The sequence below is a fragment of the Neovison vison genome, chromosome 3 (genome assembly GCF_020171115.1).
Source record: "Neovison vison isolate M4711 chromosome 3, ASM_NN_V1, whole genome shotgun sequence".
In the NCBI taxonomy this organism is placed as follows: Eukaryota; Metazoa; Chordata; class Mammalia; order Carnivora; family Mustelidae; genus Neogale; species Neogale vison.
Window position 1 is genome coordinate 19,145,622 of NC_058093.1, and position 22,676 is coordinate 19,168,297.

Below are 22,676 nucleotides of genomic sequence, written 5' to 3' on the forward strand. Positions count from 1 at the left end.
TTGTGACATTTACTCTTAACGTACCCCCATGTATGCCCGTGTATTACTGAAACCCAACACCACTGAATCTTGGTTTTATAAGAGTTCAGTGTTCATTGCTTGGTTTATTTTCCCTATATGTATAAATACCCTATTCCCTGAATTCCCTTTAAAAATTCCCTTAAAAGAAGAATGCTGAAGCCAGTATTTATGGGAGAACCACTCATTCTATATCGGTATTATAAAATGTTTTTGGATAAGCTGAGCTGCAGCGTACAACTTAGCCAAATCTTGTCATCACCAAGACTTCGCTCTACTCACATGTGAACTGACTACAACTGCTGCCTCACCCAGAAGCTGCATTCCTGAGTACAGAGCTACTTGGAAATGCACTTATCTGTAGATGACATGCAGCATCTATCACGGTAAGGATTCAACTACTAAAGTCTTAACCATTTATGTCGCCTCTGACCGCTCATGCCAGCAGTTCTCCTTAGTAGCTGGCATGGTAAAGGGTCCAGTCTACAGTGACACAGCAAGAGAGCAAACGTCTAGGAGCCCTTCAGCAAAGCCAATTCCCGCAGATCACACGTGCAAGCAGCTTGGTTTCAGAGGCAGTTTTTCACTACTTTTAAGAACATGTACTTAATTTGATACAAATTTTAAGAATACCAGTTTGTGGTTGGGGATCTCTAGGGTGCAGAAAGAATTAAGAATGAAATAATATAGAAATGAAGAGGAATCTAACAACAAATGAGAAAAGGTTAACATTCTTTCAAGAAGGAATAAATTAGGTTTTAATGATTAAAACTGCTAGGAAAGGAACTAAATCTGAATGGATTAGAGAAATTTGGTGATTGCCTTAGAATCCAAGGTCCTCAAGAAGGTATCAATGGCATCCACTTCAAGACCTCCAATTATTCTGCTAGCTTTTTGTTTTTGGGTGGTTTTTTTTTAGAGGCGGGGAGAGAATCTTAAACAGGCTCCACGGCCAGCCCACAGCCCAAGGCGGGGCTTGATCTTGGCACCCTGAGATCATGACCTGAGCCAAAATCAAGAGTTGGATGTTTAACTGACAGAGCCACCCAGGTGTGCCCACCAGTGACTTTTTCTTAAAACACCTATTCCTTCATCTTACCACTCTCAATTCTACAAACCTTCTAGCCCAGACGGGAGCCCCGTTATCTCCTTACTTTGGAACAGTCTCAAAAGCAGATCTTCAGTGTGTCCCCCTCCCACCCCTGATTAGGGTCCTCCCTCAATAAGATCATCTCCCCTCTGCTAGTGTGCAGTGGCAATGCTTGATGTTAGTTACTACTATGACCCACTTCCAAAGCATTTCTACAGGGTTCTAGGAAATACAGGATTTTATGTGGCTCCGGGCTAACCCGGCCCTTGTAATCCAGTCTAGTCACCTACTTGAGAGAGCTGCTGGTTTCCACAAAGCACCTGTTCACTACATACTGTGCCCTTGTTCACTCCTCTGATCTGCCCACAACCCAAGGTGGATCTCTGTCTCAGTAGCATCCCCACCTTCCAGCTCCAAGACTCATTTCATCCAGCATTAGGAACAGACGCCTCACTTCTTAAGGTAGCCCCCTCATCTCATGGAGGGGATTCCATTCCAACTTTTTAATACCAGCCTTCTAGATCTACCCCTCTACCAGTGTACCCCCTTCTGCTTCAAAACTGCATCTTCCCAACATGAGGATGGGGCAATTTGACCTTGATCGGTGCTTTTACTTGTCCTATTATTTCTCAAGATACGGTCCCCGGACCACCTACCTCTCATCCGCTGAAAGGGCCTATGAAAAATGAAGCTTCTCTAAATGCAGTGTGGAATCCTGGGTCGGATCCTAGAACAGACAAAGAGCATTAGTGGAAAATCTGGTGAGATCCAAATGAAGTTTGGAGTTAACAGCAACGTGCCAGCGTTGGTTTCTTCATTCTGACAGCGTACTACGACGATGCGTTAGCATTAGGGCCAAGTTGGAAAGGAGTATGTAAGAACTGGATTATCTTTGTAACTTTTCTGTAAACCTGAAATAGTTCCAAAATAAAGTTTACTAAAAAGACGATGGGGAGGGGTCAGCAGCTTCTTGGGCACTGCTGAATTTCAATTCTTGGAGCTTAAGTCTATGAATCTACATTTTTAAATAGGAACCCCAAAAGATTCTATCAATTCCCTTTCCATTCCATGACTGAACAGTGGCTTCGGCCTTGCCTTACCTTACCCTGATCTAATGCTTTAGATCCTCTTAACCCTAAGGTAAGTACTATTATGCCACCTTCACAGATGAGAAAAGTGAATCCTCAGAGATTAGTATGTCCAGGATCACGTAGCCTGTAGATGGTGGAGCTGGACATTGAATCCCTAGCCATCCAGCTGCCAAGCCTGTAGGCATAACCCTCCTACTGCCTCTCAATCCTGCTTTCACTAATGACCAGTTAAAGACCTCTAGATCACTAAAAGAGTAATTCCGGTAATGATTCTAGTAACACTCTGGACCCACCCGTTTCTCCAACCTGCTAAGTTTCTACAGTCCTTTTGGCTCCAGCTTATGGCTTTGCCCTGACCCCCTTTCCCACCACGGGAAAATAAGCAATGTGAAAGCCCCGGGAAGAAACGCCAACCAGAGTCCTGTACACAAAAGGTACTGTTGCTCTTCTGTAAGATCCAGCTCACATAGAGTATTTTCGGTTCTGCTTCTCCCAACTGCCCCAGCTTCTATGGGAATCTGATAACCTTCATAGCACTCACTCTGACATTAAATTACATACTCTCATATCATTATTCACCTCTTATCGGATTTGTCTTATCTCCCCCAAACAAAATTTTAAGCTCCTAATTACCCAGCTCCTCCTCTTTACCGAGGCCCCTGAGCATTGCTGGAGACAAGAACTGGAGGCAGTGGTTCGCTGACTGGTAGCTAATCTGCATTTTGTCGAAGCAGAAGCCAGCAGAAAGTCCTCTGACAATGGGATCTCGGTTTACTGAGCATCTGTCCAGATTATCAGGGACATGCCAACTCCAGAGCAATTTCTATCCTCTTATCTGGGCTCCCTGACTTGTATGTAGAGCTTAATACCAAGTTGGGAATCTAACTGCTGAATGACTGGAAACAGTTTTGAGAGTCCCTGCCCCCCAACCGGAAACACAAAACAACAGTGTCACCTCTACTCTAAGAGGCTGAGTAGAGAGTACAGCTGGAGCGCTGATAAACTAGAACACAGTCTCGGGCAATGTCTCGGGTCTTACGTGTATTTCCCTTCATTTCCTCAAGTGAATCACGATTCAGTCACAGGATCGGCAGGAGAAACCTATGAAGAATATTCAAGTAAAACATGTGTCCATTAGTTTTGCTTCTGGTGACTGGAATTTGCTTGAATTTTGTATCAATGAAAACACTGCCGCTTTAAGCACATTTGAGAAATCAGATTATGAAATCAGAACCCACCTATCTGCTCAGGTACTCTTAGAAAGCAGTGTGTGTCTTCATAAAAGCATGAGGAGAAAAAGACGTGTACAGCATCTCTTTATTTTCTTTACCATTGCTTTAATGCACTTTAAAATTTATCTACATCAATTGGGAACAAAGAAACAAAAATAGACATTTCTTTGTTTTTCATAAATAACTACTCTCCATATTTGATAAAAATTTCAAACCATTATTTTACCTTCCCACAAATATAATACATACAAAATCTTTTCTGAAATAATAAGGTCAGCAAATGAAGGATCTTGAGACTAACATAACCACATACAACTGCTGTTCTACGGACTTCCAGGAACCAAACAAGAACCAAAAACTTCTTAATCAAGATGCTCTGGGTTACCTTTTGTTAATGTTATGGATTCAGAATTCTAATCATCTGCCAATAATGCTTTATAGAGTCCAGTTGATTGTCTCCAAATAGGATACCGCGGGCTCCGACCTGTGAGCTCTGGATCTGACAGGACAGTGAGGAGGCACGACAGGCACAGTGCGTCCGTGAAAATCAGAAAAAGGACGGAATGTCCTGGACTCAACTACTGACTCGGTATGTGCCTCATTTGGCTCAGTAATAAATTCACCTGCACCAAACCCGTATCGAAAGTCACTAAATCTCTCATATATATAATATATATTACGTATATACACACCCACAACACACACACACTACACACACAGTTTCTAACAATCTGGAGTACTATTGTCTCAAAATGATGTACCGTGGACATGATCCCGGCTGAAATAAATCCTGGGAATTGTCACTGAGCTGCTAGAAGCTTTTAGAGTTCTGAGTCAGGTTACTTAGTGACTTCCATCCTGCCTTCCCTTTGCCCGGCTTTAATGCCTTGGTAGCTTTTTCCCCCTCAGAATCACCCTCCCCCCCAATCCAGGCATATTTTCTTTCCAGGATCCCTTGACTGGACTTCGGAGGCAAGAGAAGGCATGCGGAGAGAGGGAGCAGGCGATTCGCAGCCACTGTCCCTCACACCTGCCTAGATTTGTGATGTTCTCTGTCCTTTTTGCCACAGTTGGTGTAAGAAAGCAGTTACTCAAAGCTTTGTCCCTCCTACCCACCTTGGTCTTTCTGTAGAGCACAAAAGTGAAAGAAGCCCCTTTAGCAGGGGTAGCAGTTCATTAAAATATACAACTACATTTCCTAGCTCTGGGGTTCCCATTCTGTACTTAAGAGTGGAGGTCACCCACACTGTTGTTAAGGTTCAGTGTGGGATCCATGGGGTCTTTTCCTGGCAGCCAGTGTCAGGATTAGTGCAGCCCTGGCCCAGGAGGAAACAGCCTAATGAATATCATCAACTTGGAAACAGTGCTGTCGGCACAGGATTTAAGCTTGTACATGCGCACATTTACACACAACACACACACACACACAGGCCTGTCATTGCGAACAATCATGTGGAAAGATGACAAAGGTTTGCAAAGATAAACCAGTAAGGCACCAAGAAAAATTATTTTCAGCCAATTTAGACAACATCAAAATGTGAGGAGGGAAATACTGTAAGTTAAAGAGACTTCCTAAAGTCTGGCTAACCGATTCACTAAGAGGTCACATTAGTTCCTTTCGATAACCTTCTACATCTTCACCCCCAATCTATGACGTGATAGAATGCTAAAAGCTGAACCGTGAAAGGGACAGCCTGGAAGCTGTGCATAATCCTCTTCAACGGCACAAAGCTATCTGTGAAGAAGTTGCCAGACTTCTCCCCCTGCCCCGCAACACACAACCTTTCATTTAATTTGTTTTCACGAGTATGGATTGTTTGCATAATAAAAATACAAACTGGGGAAATAGCGTGTGGGATAGAAGCAGAAGGTGACCATAAATAGATCTGACCTCTCTCCTCTGGGCAGGGATGGGGTGGTGGGCAGTAGTAAGACCTGAGGGAAGCAGGTGGGCTTTTATCCTTGAGAAAAGAGAGAGGGAGGGCAGGCGTGAGAACACAGACTGAAAACAAAGGGGGCACCTCTAAAATCGGTTCTACAACTAGACCCCAAAAGACATTACCTACATCGCCTCTCCTTGGCTTTGTGTCCTTTGTCAACACCCTTTTTCTGTTTGGTTTTGTTTAATTGGTCGTTCTCTTAGAGTTGGCATGTTGCCAAAATGAAAAAAAATTTTTTTAAGAGGAATTAATCCACTTTTATCCATTTCATGCCACAACTTTTAGATACACTGTGCATCATTTCCAGATCCCTCCACAAAGAAAAAGTAAGAGGGACAATGCAAATTAATCACAATGACTGAAGGGAGCAGAAAAATCTATGTAATTTCTGGGAAGACACACTAAATGAGGCAAGGGGTCAAGGTGATCACAAAAGGTCCTCATTTGAAAAACAGAAGAATTGGCCCTCAGACAGGGGATCTACTCCAAGGTTCCAAGCCACAGCTTCTGAATAAGGATAGGAATAAGATGTGCAAAGTTCTGTAGTTCTACGTACTAAATTTTGTTGAATCCACTGAAATTTTACCTTGTGCATTTTTATAAACACAAACAGCTTTTGAGAGTCTGCAAAACTGTAATACCAGGCTTCTCCCTGCAGCAAAGGGTTTCAGTTCACTATGGGAACTATGCAGGTCTTTCTTTAAAACCCATGAAGTAAAAACTGACCCAGATTTAAACCTTACTTCCCCAACTTTGGTATAAACGAAGCTCAAATGCCCAGACTCGTCATTTTCCTAGGGAGCCATTCTAAGTTTTCCAATTGTTTTTGCTGTTTTAGCTTCCTAAATATAGTCCCCACTCAACCCTGGTCACTGGCATTTTGCAGGCCAATGCACTCTCACCTCCTTCCCCAAGTCATGGCCTCAGACTCTTCACGAAGGAACAGTTAAACAGATTAGAAAAGCAAACAGAATTCTTTAATAGGAAAGATATGTGTGTGTGTGTGTGTGTGTGTGTTCATACATAGGCCTTCGTATATATACACGAATGGTTAAGATGATTTAGGAAAAGAAACAGAATTCTCTAACAGCAAAGTGCATGTGTATTTGCATGTGGGTTCATGGAAGTGTGTGCTGATCAATACATAGGTTTTCTCAGGGGGAAAAAAAAAAGAGAGAGAAACAAACTGATGTGGGGGAGAGAGGACAGCTTTCCTCCTACAGCAGCAGGACCCTGATCCATCCTGTGTGTCATTTGTTTTGAGAGACTGCAGAAAGCCGCCTTTTGCTGCTTTGGGACTATCTGACTATTAAACTAGTCCAAAGTCCAGGGACACTTATTTTTCCCTCCGTGCTGCCAATGTTTGTTCACAGGTAGCCAGCCTCCCTCCCCCCAGTTTAAGCACCCCATTCAAGGGTGGGTGTGGTTTCTTAATCACAGCTCTCCAGGAGAGGAGGAATAAGAAAAGCAAAAAGACTGTTTAACATGATAAAGGAGGTGGGCTGGGTGGAGCAGATAAGAGAAGTGTTGGAAATTTACTTAATTACTGGAGGTATGTTTAGTCCTTAAATCTAAAAAAGCAGCCCCTTTAACAACTATCTCTAAGTATTTCCAGAAGAAGGGAGTGGGGGTTTACTTTGACCAAAATCAGAACACAGGTTCTTTAAAAAAAAAAATAAAAAAAAAAATTGGGATCACTGAAGCCTATTAAGAACCACCCACTCCTTCTCTGGCACAAAGCTGCCATTTTACCAGTCTAGAATTCAAGCTCAACCAATCACCATCCTTTAGGTTTTCAATTTTCTAAATGTTTATACCAGCACTCTATAATGCCACCTCTAACTTATTCAAGACAACGCTGGGTGCTGTTAAGAATGATTACAAATACTACAGAAAAGAAACTGAAGCTCGATAAATAAACAAAATCGTCAAACACTCTCTAACCTTGTCACTTTGAGGGGGCCCTAACCACATTATGCCCCCCTTCCTTGGCATGAATTGGGGTTTCCCCTAACTCAGGGACTATAAACAGAGACAAGCAGCTCACCTTAAAGCATCTTGGACACTTTAAGCAGTGAAAGGAGAAAACAAGCTGAGAAAGCACACCCAACAACTCCCCAGTCATAGCAACCTAAACTTTCACTGTTCACATTTTTTTAAAAAACACACAAGTATAGGAAATATATTTTCCCAATTAGACCACACAGTTCAAAGAAACCTGAACCAAGCGGAACTTCATTATAATGCCAACCTTAGGATTGTAAAGCCCCCAAAGCAAAGGTAAATTTTGTTGCCAAAATGCAACAAAGTTAAAAATTAAGAAAACTACATATAAATTAAAAACAGGGTTTCCCTAAAAAAAAAAAAAAAAAAAAAAAAAGGTAGTAAGAAACGCAAAATGGAATACACCGAGCTGAGCCCCTTTGAGAAGTCCTGGGACAGGTGCTCCTTGAAAGGGCCCTTTTCCCCTCTCCAAGTTGCCCCAGGAGGGGGCATCAGCACCCTGAAGGTAAACGGAAGTGAACTTGGCCAAGCTACCAAACAAAACATCCCCTCCCCCCTCAACTCCCGGCCCATCTGGGCCTCGGCCTCCTACACGTGCGACAGGGACACCTGCTTGTGGTAGGCGGCGGCCGCGGCGGCGGCCGTGGGGGGGCCCGGCGGCCCGGTCCTGCCCGTGAGCGCGGCGCTCGCGTCATAGTCCCCGGCCGCGGTGGCGCCGCCGCTCTTGTGGCCCCGCCGCGGGCGGCAGCAGCAGCGGCTCGTGAAGCGCCGCCACGACTCCACAGTCTTGCCGGACCAAATCCAGACGCCCGACGTGATGCCCACCACGAGGCACATGAAGTACTTGAGCATGAGCACCCAGTACTCGGGCTTGGCGCGCGGCTGGCCGGCGTCGGGGCCCGGGCACGCGCAGGTGAGCGCCGCCTCCCAGCTCTCGCGATAGTGCTGCTCGTACAGGTAGCAGGCCACCACGATGCTGGCCGGCACCGTGTAGAGCAGCGTGAAGATGCCGATGCGGATCATCAGCTTCTCCAGCTTGTCCGTCTTGGTGCCGCCCTGCTTGATGACGCTGCGGATGCGGAAGAGCGACACGAAGCCCGCCAGGAGGAAGAGGGTGCCCACCAGCAGGTAGAGCACCAGCGGGCCCAGCACGAAGCCGCGGAGCGAGTTCAGGTTCTGGTTGCCCACGTAGCAGATGCCGGCCACCGGGTCCCCGTCCACCGAGCTCAGCGCCAGCGCCGTGATGGACTTGACGCTGGGGATGAGCCACGCGGCCAGGTGGAAGTACTGTGCGTAGCCGGCGATGGCCTCGTTGCCCCACTTCATGCCGGCTGCCAAGAACCAGGTGAGCGACAGGATGACCCACCAGATGGAGCTGGCCATCCCGAAGAAGTAGACCAGCAGGAAGACGACGGTGCATAGCGCAGGGCCTGTTGTCTCGTAGTGAATGTGGCTGTGCTCGCGGCTGCAGGCGACGCTGGCATGGCCCACCACCAGGCGCACCAGGAAGCCCAGCGACACGCACAAGTAGCAGGCAGACAGGAAGATGATGGGGCGCTCAGGGTAGCGGAAGCGTTCCATGTCTATTAGGAAGGTGGCCACCGTGGTGGAGGTGGAGATGAAGCACAGCACAGACCACAGGCCAATCCAGAAGGTGGCGAACGTGCGCTCGTCGGGGCTGAAGGAGGGCTGGTAGCAGGGCACCGCGCAGTTGGGCACCTGGCCCGTGCGCACCTTGTTGTAGAGCGGGTGCGACTCCTTCAGAATGGGCACGAAGGGCTCGCGGCACTTGCACACCGACGGGCCCCCGGCGGCGCACTCGCCCCCGGAGGCCGGGGCCCCTGCTGGGCCTGGGAGGGTGGGTTTGGCCGGGAAGGGCCTGGGGGGCGCCGTGGTGGCCTCGCTGCGGTTGTAATCCATGCACAGGACCTCGGCGTCGCGGCCCAGCACCGGGAGGCGGTCGCAGCTCATGCGCTCCGGCCAGGCGAAGCCGTACTGCCGCATGAGCGGCGAGCAGCCGGCCTTGGCGCGCTCGCACACGGAGCGGCAGGGCGGCAGCGGCTTGTGGTAGTCCGGCAGGCAGATGGGCGTGTACATGGAGCACAGGAAGAAGCGCAGGTCCGGCGAGCAGTGGATCTCCACCAACGGCCAGAACTGGTGCACCTCCAGGCCAGCCTCGTCCTGCGTGTCGTGGTTGAACTGGTTGGGCATGTGCGTCAGGTTGTAGCCGATGCCGCGGCACATGGGCACTGTGATTTCCTGGCACACGGGGGCCTTGGAGGCAGCCGCCGCCCGGCCCGCCAGCTGCGCCAGGAGCAGCAGCAGCAACGAGGGCGGTGCGGACGGGTCAGGCCGAGCCATAGCCCCCTCCCTACCCTCGCCTCGCCTGCCGCAGCCCGCGCGGGGCCCACGCAGCCAGGGGAAACCCGGCCGGCCTTTCCGCCGACTTGTGTGTGGCGCCGGGTCTGGCAACCTGTTGGTTTCTTTTTCTCTTCAATCCGTCCAAAGAAAAAATGTTTCGGGAAAGCGCTGCCTCCGCAGGCAGCGCTCAGCTCTTCTCCAGATAGGGTGGGAAGGGACGGTTAGGGCTCCGATTCCAGGGCAAGTACTCTTTAAAAAAGAAGCTGGGGGGGAGAAGAAAAATTGCAGCCACTCCCAATTAGAGGCGAGTCAACGGCACAGTCCCCGCAAGCGCTCTCCAAATCTCTTAAGTTAACGTCTCTCCGTTCCTTCCCCTCCACCTCCGGGAACCAAACTACTGACTCCCAGCCCATCCCCAGCCCCCCCCGCTCCCTCCACGCTGGGCCCTCCGGGCCGTACCCCGGGGTCAGAAAGCTCAGCCGCCTGGAAAAGGGCCGAGGAACGGGGAAAAGAACGGGGAGAAAAGGGAAGGCGCGGGCTCTCACCTTCGCGGATCCCGAAAGAAGCAGACAGTCGGCCCCCAGCCTGGGTTCTCCGACCCCGGGACACTCGCTCAGAAATGCGACTCAGAGACAGGCTGGCACCCGGAAAGTTTGGCGATAGGCTGGGTAATCCGAGATGCGGCACATGGCAGCAGGTGGGGGCGTCTCAGACAGGGGGTCGCACCCTGAACGTGGTCGCCGCAGGCTGGTCACTCGCCCTCTCCTCCTCCGGGGCCCCCCGCATGATCCGAGCGGGGCAGAGCAGGAGCAGGCCGTGCGTTCCACCGGGGGCCGGGAGCCGGACGAAGGGCGAGCGCGCCTGGCAGCACCTGGGCGAGAGGAAGGCGGTGTGCGGCCCCCAGGGGATCCCGCTGCCTCAGTGCACCGCGAGCAGCCGGCGCTGGCCCCGCCGGCACTGCATGGTGCTCGCCCGCCGCCGCGTCCAGCCCGCTGCTCGCCTCCTCCCCTGCAGGGGGCTCCGCGCTCCAGCGGACGCCTGGGGGCGGTGGCGGCGCTCCCGGGACGCGCCCGGCTCGGCTCCTCCCCCGCGCTCTCTCACTCTTTCGCCCACCTCCGGCGGGTACAGAACGGCGCGCGGCGGCGACAGCACCGCGGACACCGACGCGAGCCGACTGGCCTGTCCCGCCCCGCCCGGGGTCACCTGCCTCTAAAGCCTGCCGGGAGGCTCCGCCCCTTCCCCGCCCCCTCGCGCCGGGGCTCGGTTGGTGGGCCGCCCCGCCACGTTCTCCGCGCGTCCCCGCCCATTGCCCCGCGGGCTCGGCCTCTCCCCCGGCGCCCTCCGGCCCCGCCCGGAGCCGGCCGGCGGCGAGCGCGGGCCAATAGCGGGCGGGAAAGCGATGGGGGGCGGGGAGAATGCTAATCGCTCCTTCCTGAGACCCCGGGCGGGAAACCTTTGCTGGAAGTCCCTCCCGACTTCTCCGCGGTGGCCCACCAGGACAGGGCTCGCCGTCCTGTCATAGACTAGCTCCTGAGCCCTCGCTTCCAGGGCCCCACCAGCGCTCTCTGCAGCTAACAATCCTTCGCTTTCAGCGCTCGAAGAATCATTCTTAGCCGCGGCACCTGCCTCCGCTCTGCGCGGTCCTCGTACCAGGTGAGCTCACGCTGCGAAGAGCGAAGGCTTCTTGAGCCACTACTGTATGTCAGCGCGTTAATCGTTCGTATGTCAGGTCTTCACGGTTCTGTGACACAGGTACTCCCTACAGGTGAAGGAGCGAAGGTTTTGAAACTTGACCGAGGCAACCGAGCTAGTACTTTCCCAGGAAAGCCGCAACAGAGGCCATCTTCAGCCCGGTACTCCGAGCTCCTGGCACACAGTAGGCGCTCAACTCGGTATTCGAACCCACGCAGCTACATCCCAGTGTTAACCCCCACCCACCCCAGCCATGCACGCTCCGTATCCCCCGGTCTTCAACCTTTACTTTAGCATGTCGTCACAAAATCTTACTGCGGTAACAAAGTGGTTTTCTTCCAGTCTTAGGAAGACTCGAGAGATGGTAGCCCTTCATCAGTCGAAGTTTAAAATCCCAGCCAGTCCCGAAGTCGCCTGCAGGGAGAAGCGGCCCTGGCTCGCGGCTGGGTAGTGGGTGGACGCCCGCCCCCAACCCCCAGCCCCGGGGGCTACTTGCTGTTGAGCCGAGCACCCGCGCGCCTCTGGGGAGCCAGGTCGCAGGGAGCAGCCCCGGCCGGCGAGAAGACCCGCTGGGTGCCCCCGCTGCTGGAACACAACAGTGGCGCTCTCCAAATAGGTTATTATGCTGCAAGTTTTAAATGTCCTAAAAATGCCTCTTTTCTACGTTTTCTAATTAGGTTGGAAAACTGAGGTGTTTAGCATTCTTGAATTTCATTCACACACTTACAAAGAGGGTTTGAATTGTTTCCCGCTCCCCCACCCCTTCCTTCCCCTGGGAAGAAGGCGGAAAAAAAGCGGGAGGGCCTGGGTACTTCAGGGAGTCAGGACTGGGCTAAGCAGCTGAGATAGATAGAACACAGTCATTGTCGGTCTCCTGTCCTGGATCCCGTTTGTACAGTCTGGGAGACTGAATTGCAGAATAACCCTCTCCCTCTTGCTCATCAACAAGGCTTTGTGGACAGTAACGAAGAATATGTGCATTAATCCCAGACTAGAAGTTTAAAATGAATAAATACAATTGTTTCACAAGCATCAAAACTATGAATAAATATGTTTACAATGCACCTCACATCTTTCAGTCCCTGAAATTCTACAGGTGTTCATATTTAACCTCTTTTGTGTTTTGGAAACAATTGGCACTCTGGGTCAGCAAACATCCCAGGGTTGAAAGTAGTGGGAGTTGAAAAGCTATGGAATAGCAATCAGAAAGAAAGGGAAACCCTTAGTGGAAAGTATGTGCAGACTGTGAACATGCCAAGCAAGTGCTGTCTCATTCTGTGCCCTTTATGCAACGTGTGTATTATTGGGAATGGACAAGTGGTGGCTAATAATAAAAATTATTTGAAGTTGGAGAATGTTAATCACTCAGGCTGGAATTTGGCCAGAATACTTGTGTTATTTCATTTGGTTCTGATTCAAACAGTGTTATCCACTGGTCTGTAGACCTCTCTCCTCTTAATCAAGAGCAAAATTTTTGCTTGGAGGTCTCTAATAATAGTAGTAATAACAGCAGACTACTTTCCCAGAAGAGACTTATTTTGTATTGTGTAGTTTTTTGGTATCATTTAAATTTTTTTTTTTAAAGATTTTATTTATTATTTGTCAGAGAGAGAGGAAGAGAGAGCGAGCACAGGCAGATAGAGAGGCAGGCAGAGGCAGAGGGAGAAGCAGGCTCCCTGCCGAGCAAGGAGCCCGATGTGGGACTCAATCCCAGGACGCTGGGATCATGACCTGAGCCACCCAGGCGTCCCGGTATCATTTAAATTTTTGCCTTTTTACATATATTACTTCAATTTATTTTTATTTATTTTTTTTTTATATTACTTCAATTTATTTTTTTTTTTTTAAAGATTTTATTTATTTACTTGTCAGAGACAGAGGGAGAGAGAGCGAGTGAGCACAGGCAGACAGAGAGACAGGCAGAGTCAGAGGGAGAAGCAGGCTCCCTGCCGAGCAAGGAGCCTGATGTGGGACTCGATCCCAGGACCCTGGGATCATGACCTGAGCCGAAGGCAGCTGCTTAACCAACTGAGCCACCCAGGCGTCCCTATATTACTTCAATTTAAAAGCAGTTTAAAACATGCTGATTGTTTCACATGTGTTAGACAGGCCTCTAAGTAATTCATTTACATTACCTCATTGAACCCCTCACAACAGTCAGATGGAACCCGGAACCATAACAACTTGCTTGAGGTTGCCTATCTAGCCCATTGAAAGGATAGAAATCAAAATATTCTCCTGAGTCATAATTTATTATTCAACAAGCTGGATAAGACTACGTGATCTTTTAAAGGTGCAACTTGTTAGCCCCTAGAACGTTGCCAAGCATTCTCTTGTATTCATTGACCCATCTGTCCTTTGCTCTAGCCATTCGTCTATCCATCCATCCATCATCCATCCATCCATCCATCCAAGAAGTCAAATTTCTGAGTTGAAGACACAGCTGCCATGTTAAAGAGGTTTCTACAAAGCCAAATCCATGAAATTCAATTTAAATTACTGTTTGAGTTATGTTCATTAACTGATGAAAATACAGGGGACATTGCTAACCATTCCACCAAAGAAGTGTGTAATGTTCCCAAAGTTTCGAGGTACTGGCTTTGGATTTGGTTACCAGGGAATAGTTGGAGCATTTTTAATATTACTAGGTTTGTGTTCCTTCTATGCGTATTATTCTGTTGAGACACCTGAGAGTTCAATGCTTTAGGAAAGATACGTAGACTTTGTGTACTCTTCAGTGTCTTTGTAATCAGGCCTGGAACAGTGTGCTGCGTGTAGATGCCCTCAATTAATATTTATGAAATAAACTGGGGTGCCTGGGTGGCTCAGTGGCTTAAAACCTCTGCCTTCAGCTCAGGTCATGATCTCAGAGTCTTGGGATCGAGCCCCACATCAGACTTTCTGCGGAGCAGGGAGCCTGCTTCCCCCTCTCTCTCTGCCTGCCTCTCTGCCTACTTGTGATCTCTGTCTGTCAAATAAATAAATAAAATCTTTTTAAAAAATTTATGAAATAAATGGATGAGTGACTGACAACATGAGTGAGATTAACTTTCTAAACTTTAGCAACTGGCATTGAATCCCTGTGACCTCTGTGAGGTTGACCATACCCTGTTAAAGCAGCATGAGTCCAAACCTTGTCTCTGCCTTTACTAGTCGAACCATCTAACAGCTCCAAGTGCTCTTTCCTTCCCTGTAAAATGAGATACAAATAGAGTGGTAGTGAGGGGTGAGTGAATTGATTCGGTAGAGTGATTAGAACCTCGTCTAGTACCTGGTAACTATGTAATAGGTATTAGCCATTATTAGTTTCTACTACGGTTCATTCTACTTTTCTATTTTCCCAATCTTCGATATTTTATTGTGTATATTAGTTTAATACTGGGGGAAAAGTTACACTTTTTAGATGTATTTTTTGTATGAGCACACACTCAGCTGTTACCAGCTATCTCCGGTACTTAGACAATAGCTCAATTTTTGCCAAAGCAGGGATCATTTCATTTGCCCTGAATCCAAGCGCGACCAGCCAATGAGTGTGCGAACACGCACAGGGCTGGCCCAGGAGAGACCCTGCCAGCCGACATGAATCCCACACAGGTGTTTCCAGACTAGCTCCTTACCCATCCTAGCACATTTCTTTTTTTTTTTTTTTTTTTTTAAGATTTTATTCATTTATTTGTCAGAGAGAGAGGGAGAGAGAGCAAGCACAGGCAGACAGAGAGGCAGGCAGAGGCAGAGGGAGAAGCAGGCTCCCTGCCGAGCAAGGAGCCCGATGTGGGACTCGATCCCAGGACGCTGGGATCATGACCTGAGCCGAAGGCAGCTACTTAACCAACTGAGCCACCCAGGCGTCCGTATCCTAGCACATTTCTGATCACTTCTCTGAGCAGATCAGACTCTTCTAGGTGAGAAACCGCATTACTGACCAGAAGATTAACAGGATGAGTCCTTTCTCCATGTGCATAATGAGAATGTCTTGTTCACATTATAAGTGGAATAATTCTATGATGATCTTTAGTCCTTCTTCCTCCTCCAATGGTGGGGATTATAGCAAAGTAAAAGCTTTCTCTGCCCCCAGAGGAAATGGAAGTACTAATCTTTCCCACATTGAACTGTGGCTCTCCGCAGCACATTATGAGCATGTGGGGGAGCTTTAAGAAGCACTGATGCTTGGGCCCTATTAAATAAAAATCTCTAGTTCGGGGACTTCTGAGATCTTGTTATTTTGGTTTTATTTGCTTATTTCTTTGTTTTTGCTGCTTTGTTTTTAACTCTCCAGGTGATCCTGATTTGGGGCTAGGATCAAGAATGACTGATATAGATGGTTCTGTTACCTCCTCAGTGTCCCCCCCCCAAGCTCATATCCAGCGGGATCTTCTGCAGAAAGGGTTAATCACATCCGTATGTAAATGGGAGAAATGTGAGTCTGTCTGGGCTGTGGGCAAAACTGGGTGAAGCAACAGGATTGTGATTTAGTGATGAGACCCTTAACCGCTGTGAGAACTATAATAACATTTTTACATGTATAATCTCTTTTACCCCCAAGAACCTGGTAAGGCTGATATTATTATTTCCATCTGATAGATGAAACTGAAGTTGGACGAGGAATTTGTTCTATAAGGTTACACACCTTCCGACTTAGATTTTTCCCAACTCCAAAGCCTCTGCTGCCATCAACTGCAGACTGCAAGTTAAGCCCAGCAGAGAGGGTCCCGAGAACCACCAGAAGGTAAATCTTGAGATAAGCAAGTCCCCTTGTTCCTTTGCACCCCTCTCCTGGGGACTAGGATGAATCTTCAATTCTGTGGTGGTCTCTTGTGGAGGGGGCCCGATGTGTGAAAACACGGAGGGCTCTGCCTTCATCTAGAATCCAGTGTGAATTGAGAGCCAACTTGTTCTTTGGGCTTTGCAGCCTAAGCATGAGGTGGGATGCCCTTTAGACTAGAACCTTTCTGGTACCTTGGCAGAAGAAGCTCTGGTCCGGTAAATACTGATAGGGCACGTGCTGTGGGCCAAGCACAGGTGCCAGGGTGCAAGGATGAGGAGGCGTGGACTTTCCAGGCAGGGCATGGTGGAAGCACAGCAGAGGTGCCCATCCTGACCTGGTAGCTCAGGGAAGCCCCAGGCTGTGCCTGGAAGGCTGCGTATGAGTTGGGCAAACTATCAGGCAGGGTTTGGCACAGGAAATAGAAACTCCTCTAGGTATTTGGAGCAGAGGAAGACAATACTGAGAATCAAGCAGGGTCTTGCAGAATTGTTGGAAGGGCTGGAGGCACAGAAGTCAGCAGGCTACCTGAATTATGGGTTTCCAGGGACCACTGCAGGGGCTGTGTCCCAGAAGTGACAGGACACTGATTCCAGCATTCAGTGCCTCCGGCATCACCTCCTAAACCCTTCTTGCCGGCAGTGGCAGAAGCAGCATGGTGCCTTCTCCTTGCATCTGCCTGCAAGATCTCACCAGGATGCACCTGTTTCATATGCAGACCCAAGTTGCAAGAGAGTCTGGGAAATGTAGTTTCGAAGCGTCCAATGTCTCCAACTAGAAGAAAGGCCTAACAGAATCAATTCCCAGCATCTGCTACAAGGGAGAAAACTGAGAACTTCCTAGACAGAGGAATCAACACAAGGAAAGGGCATGAGGCCATGACAGAGCACGGCACAAGGGACTTTCAGGGAGTAACAGAAGCGCCCGAATCAAAGTTCTTCCCTGAAAGCCCACTCTTGTCTAATCAGTGTAGTTTTAAACTTAGATCCCTATGTATACTCTACATGTAGCATGCTTTCATTGCTATAGTACCTGACTTATTCAACTTACTACTAAAGCAGAAGGAGAAAGGAAACGAACCGAAAGCACAAAGAAGAAATAAATGAAAGTATCAGGCGGTGTTCATGCACAAAGAAAACAGAACCTTAAGCTTCTCCAAGCTTACTGTTGCGGACACTGTTGCTGCTTGAGAGCCCCTCCTCTTTCTCTTTCCTAATAGGACCCCAGGTTTTTTGTTTTCTTTTCTTTTTAATCTTTACTCTTTTGCGCCCAGCCTCAAGAAGTTACACGTGATTGATCCAGCTGATTATGCTGCTGATCACTATTTAGGTGACACAGGCGCACAGGACGCAGTTCTGGCCAGTCTGGGAGGAGCCGGTGTGAAGCAGGCTTCTCTCTATTATTTTGTCTGCGTGCAATGCCTGCCATTGTGGGTACCGTCTCGTAACCGTGAAAGAACTGAGCAGACACACGGGAGGGATGACACTGGAGCTGCCTGAGCTGCCTGCCTCCAGACTTCTTCTTACGTGATGGAACACACTGCTAATTTTTTTAAGCCTGTTGAGTCAGTGTTTTCTATCACTTACAACTGAGAACATCGTGACTACTCACACACAGTCCGTGGGTTTAGGATGAGGATCTGCCCACTTAAACTTGGCTCGTAGAAATCTCTAGGGGAGATTTAAGGACAAGAATTTATCCCCCCCCCTTTTTCTTCTTCTTTTTTTTTAACCAGAAAAACTGTTATTCATCCTTCAAAAAGTATTCGAGACCCACTCAGATTTCATTCCTGTCTGGCTGAGTTATCATAGCCTGTATTCCCACAACCCTTCCACCACGCTGCTTTCGGAACATTTTACTCCTTCTCTTTTTTTTTTTGAGAGTATTAACATTCACGTGTGTAATTGGAGTTTACAAATGTAACTCCTTCTCTTTTGACAAGGGTTATGGAGTACCTATTACAGGCTTGGTCATCTTCTAGGCACCGAGGATACCGCAGGGAACTAGAGGCATAGAGATTCTAGTCTAGCAGGAAGACAGAAAATGACCAAAAACATTTAAATGTCATGACTCTTATCAGAGGGGGAAAAAATAATTCCATGGCAGCATTTAGAAGAGGAGGGGCGCCTGGCTGGCTCAGTTGACTAAGTGTCTGACTCTTACGGCTCCACTCATGATCTCAGGGTCTTGGGATCAAGCCCCACCTCGGGCTCCTTGCTGGACATGGAGCCTGCTTGGGATTCTCTTTCTTCTTCTCCGTCTCCCACCCTCTCAAATAAATAAACAAATATTTTAAAAAATACAAGTAAAAGAGGAGGAAATAACTACATTGAAGTCTATTTTATTGTGCTGTAATTATCTGGTCATGTATCGGTTTTTTCCACCAGACTGCATGTTCTTACAACCTTGTTCCTCCTCACCCCTTCCCTGAGAGATTGTGTTTTCCAGAAGTGGCTGTAAAAACATTTCTCATTCCACGTGTTCTGCGGTGTAAACCTGCCATTCCCCAAGGGGAGGGAAGTAGGAGGTCCGATGCCCCCTCCCTGAGTCTCAGTGAGCTTGCGACGAAATTTTTTTTTTTTTTAATTTATTTGACAGAGAGAAATCACAAGTAGGCGGAGAGGCAGGCAGAGAGAGAGAGAGGGGGAAGCAGGCCCCCTGCTGAGCAGAGAGCCCGATGCGGGACTCGATCCCAGGACCCTGAGATCATGACCCGAGCCGAAGGCAGCGGCTTAACCCACTGAGCCACCCAGGTGCCCCTTGCGACGAAATTTTGACCAGCAGATGAACTTGGAAGCAAAGCTGCGGGACTTCCACGGATCGGTCGTGGAAGACCATGCAGCTTCTACCTGCTTCTCTTGGAGCACCTGCTTTCTGAAATGTTCCTTCTCTGGAGCACCTCCTCTTGGAATCTATCTGTAGATGCTCCAGGTGACGGCCCCAGCTGAGTGAGCGTTCAAGTCATCCCAGGCCAGGAGTCTGATACACGAATAAAGAAACTTCCAGATGACTGGCCCCCAGCCTCCACTCCTCCCCAGCGGTTCAATTTTCCCAACGGAGGCCCCAGGTATCACAAAGCCGACCCAAGCCATCCCCGCTGTGCTCTCTCCTAACTCGTGATCTAGAGCTCCCATGAGCCTAATCAAGTGCATACTGGTTTACACCCGAGCGTGGAGTGCTTTGTTATACCGGGGCGATGACTGGACTGTGCAAACCTGCCTTCCTGTGAAAGCTTCGATGACCAAGTAGACAACTTTTTTCCTTTTTGCCTGACCCAGCTGGTGAGCAGCTTAGGCACTGAAGCTCGAGAACTTTCATCCTGCTTTCATCCCGTTGAACCTCGCTGTTGATGATATGCATGTGAAATGTCTAATCTTTTAAAACACAAATCTTTACCATTGATCTTAATATCCTGCTGCAGTGAGTTCCCCAGGTCAATTGTGTGTAGTGGGGAAAAAAGTACCTGCTTTTATCCATTTTAAACATGCTTCCTTTTCATCCCATCTTGTCCTCTTGTTCTTCCCCAAGTAAAGATATCTCCATTTGGTGGCTACCTAGACACAGAGAACTGAGTTGAGACAATAATCTTGCTTTGAGGTGGTCACCCAGAAGGCCTCGGGTGTGCAGCAACATGGAGCAGTGGATTCTAGCTTGTGACTTAAAGGTGCTGGGGCACTTCGTTCTAATTAGTCATAGGTTTAGTGCCAAGCTTTAAAAAACTAGTCTCTTAGGGCGCCTGGGTGGCTCAGTGGGTTGAGCCGCTGCCTTCGGCTTGGGTCATGATCTCGGGGTCCTGGGATCGAGTCCCATATCGGGCTCTCTGCTCTGCAGGGAGCCTGCTTCCTCCTCTCTCTCTGCCTGCCTCTCTGCCTACTTGTGATCTCTGTCTGTCAAATAAAAAAAAAAAAAAAAAAAAGAAAACTAGTCTCTTAAAAAAAAAGAAAGTCTCGAGGGCACCTGGGTGGCTCACTTGGTTAAGTGTCTGCCTTTGTAGGGGCACCTGAGTGGCTCAGTCCATAAGTGTCTACCTTCTGCTCAGGTCATGATCCCAAGACCCTGGGATCGAGCCCCTCTGTGGACTCCCTGCTCCATGGGAACCCTGCTTTTCCCTCTCCCATTCCCCCATTTGTGTTCCCTCTCTCACTATCTCTCTCCTGGTCAAATAAATAAATAAAATCTTAAAAAAAAAAAAAAAAAGCCTCTGCCTTAGGCTCAGGTGATGATCCCGAGGTCCTGGGTTCAAGTCCTGTATCCTGCTCCCTGCTCAATGGGGAGTCTGCTTCTCCCCTTGCCTCTTCCCCTGCCTCCCTCCCATAAATAGATCAAATCTTTAAAAAAAAAAAAAAAAGGTAAATAAAATAGTCTCTAAATTCTGCTAGAGGCAACGGGGACCTTATGGGGCTGGTAAACGGAGCACAGTGTAGTGGGAAGAGCATTGGCTAATACATGTGGCTAATACTTGTGAGCCAGCTGTGTGTCCTTGGGCATATCACTTAACCTCTCTGGACCTCATTTCCCTCAACTACAGAAAGAGAAATTTCAACCAGAGGGCCCTGCCACACCCTTTTGCCTCCAACATTCAATGAAGTCTGTGTTTTTGCCAGTCGTTCTGAAACATCTACATGAATTCTTGGGAAGAAAAAGTCTGTACTCTCAACAGTTTTTCCTTTTTTGTTCTAAAGTGAGGCTGGGAGGACCTGTGTTCCCCCTGAAAAAAAATCCTCCAGTTTTTGGAGAACACACATTACCTTTTTCCAAAAACAGAATCCGCACTAGGCTTCCATGACCAAAAATAGATTCTTCCTGTGCGGGATAAGTGACAGCTCCCGCAGCCCGCGTCCTTGGGGTGTGGCGGCCGGATCGCCCCGAAAGCCACCTGTAGGCTTGCTTTCCAGGAGCCTGGCCAGTCTCACTGCCGCAAGCTGGTATCGGCGCGGGCACAGCTTCATGCGCAGTGATGAGGTGGGATGCATGGGCGACGGCCTCTGCTGCCTGACCACCTCCGGGAGGAAAAAGAATACTGTCCAGTGAGCAGTGTAGTAGGAAAGATTCAAATGAATCCCAAACAATCTGAGATCTCTTCTTTCCCCAATCCTTTTTTCCATCCAGCAGGAGAAAGCAGTCACCGCCTGGGGCGAAGGGGAAGACCTTCCGGCTCACTCAGCCTGGACTCACTGAGCTTCTTTCCTGGTCTGCAAACGTGTCCTCCACAGCTGCGATACTTAGAACTCCATGGCCTCCAGCCCACTTCTTCAGCTCTGCATCTTGTTTTCTCTTACTGAATGCTCACTTGCCAATCTCAAGTGAGGGGAATGCGTCTCGTTGCTGATTTTTAAATTCTTTTCAGAATCACCACTCTTTTTTAATTTTAAGATTTTTATTAATTTATTTGACAGAGCGAGCACAAGCAGGGGGAGTGGCAGAGGGAGAAGGAGAAGCAAGCTCACCAGTAAATAGGGAGCTCGATGATGTGGGGCTTGATCCCCGGACCTTGGGATCATGACCTGAGTCGAAGGCAGATGGATAACAGAGTGAGCCACCCAGGCGCCCCCAGAATCACTACTCTTGAAGGGCTACCAGGTTGGGAGAGCAGACTGCTCCTTGCTGTTGGGTTGGCAAACTCTATCCATAACAAGGAGCAGCGTGAGAAGGCCCTGCTCCCCAGAAACTTATTTGCAGGGTTATATAACCCCCGAGGTCTTTATAACTCATGGTGTGTATAGACGCTTAGGTTTAGGGCATGGAGTCAGACTCTTAGACTTCAAGTAACAAGTAGCAGAATAACAGCAGTGAAAGTGATAAAATAATATATCTAATTCCTAGAAAGACTTTTTTAAAAGTGTGAATTCTAGGGGCACCTGTGTGGCTCAGTCAGTTAAGTGTCGTCTGCCTTTGGCTTGGGTCATGGTCCCAAGGTTCCGGGATCCAGCCCAGGGTCGAGCCGTGCTCGGCGGGAGTCTGCTTCTCCCTCTCCCCCGCCCCTCCCCCTCCACTCATGCTCTCTCTCTTGCTTTCTCTCTCAAATTAAATAAAATCTTCTTTTTAAAAAAGTATGAATTCTAGGGGTGCCTGGGTGGCTCAGTGGGTTAAAGCCTCTGCCTTCAGCCCAGGTCATTATCCCAGGGTCCTGGAATCAGGCTCTCTGCTCAGCAGGGAGCCCTCTTTGAGGGCTCTTCCCCCTCTGTTTCTGCCTGCCTCTCTGCCTACTTGTGATCTCTGTCTGTCAAATAAATAAATAAAATCTTTTTAAGAAGTATGAATTCTAAAGAAAAACCCTCCCCTATCTTCCTTAGTAACGTGTCTTATGTTCTAAATGGTCACACACACCGCCTTCCTGATCATCATCATAATCTGCAAGAAGGTTTTGATGTTTTCATTAAGACCATCAAGGAAGGCTTGCAAACATCCCAACAACATCTATGCCAACACTCTTCGTTGTACCCGTGGGAAAACTGAAGATCATGGAGGATGCATTATTTGGCTCTT

At 48.5% G+C, this 22,676-nt stretch overlaps 2 protein-coding genes across 5 annotated transcripts; one reads left to right on the top strand and one right to left on the bottom strand.

Annotated features, from left to right (window-relative positions):
* Positions 1 to 3,498: 3,498 nt before the first annotated feature.
* Positions 3,499 to 10,792, bottom strand: FZD5 (frizzled class receptor 5). The gene is made up of 2 exons (XM_044241451.1): positions 10,282 to 10,792; positions 3,499 to 9,999 (listed from the first exon to the last, which is right to left on the bottom strand). Exon 2 carries the CDS (start codon positions 9,734 to 9,736, stop codon positions 7,964 to 7,966), a length of 1,773 nt encoding a protein of 590 aa, XP_044097386.1. The 5' UTR covers positions 9,737 to 9,999; positions 10,282 to 10,792; the 3' UTR covers positions 3,499 to 7,963.
* A 385-nt stretch (positions 10,793 to 11,177) lies between these two features.
* LOC122902248 lies at positions 11,178 to 22,170 on the top strand. 4 transcript variants are annotated; one of them, XR_006383781.1, is made up of 5 exons: positions 11,178 to 11,389; positions 11,502 to 11,628; positions 15,705 to 15,826; positions 16,010 to 16,154; positions 21,300 to 22,170. XR_006383781.1 is itself a non-coding variant. In XM_044241452.1 (4 exons), the coding sequence occupies exons 1-4, from the start codon at positions 11,459 to 11,461 to the stop codon at positions 21,517 to 21,519; spliced, it is 660 nt and encodes a 219-aa protein (XP_044097387.1). In that variant the 5' UTR covers positions 11,398 to 11,458; the 3' UTR covers positions 21,520 to 22,170. The 4 variants fall into 4 exon arrangements, 1 of the variants encoding a protein (XP_044097387.1); XR_006383782.1 differs by lacking the exon at positions 11,502 to 11,628; XM_044241452.1 differs by lacking the exon at positions 11,178 to 11,389 and having other exon boundaries at positions 11,398 to 11,612; positions 15,705 to 15,845.
* The last annotated feature ends 506 nt before the right edge of the window (positions 22,171 to 22,676 follow it).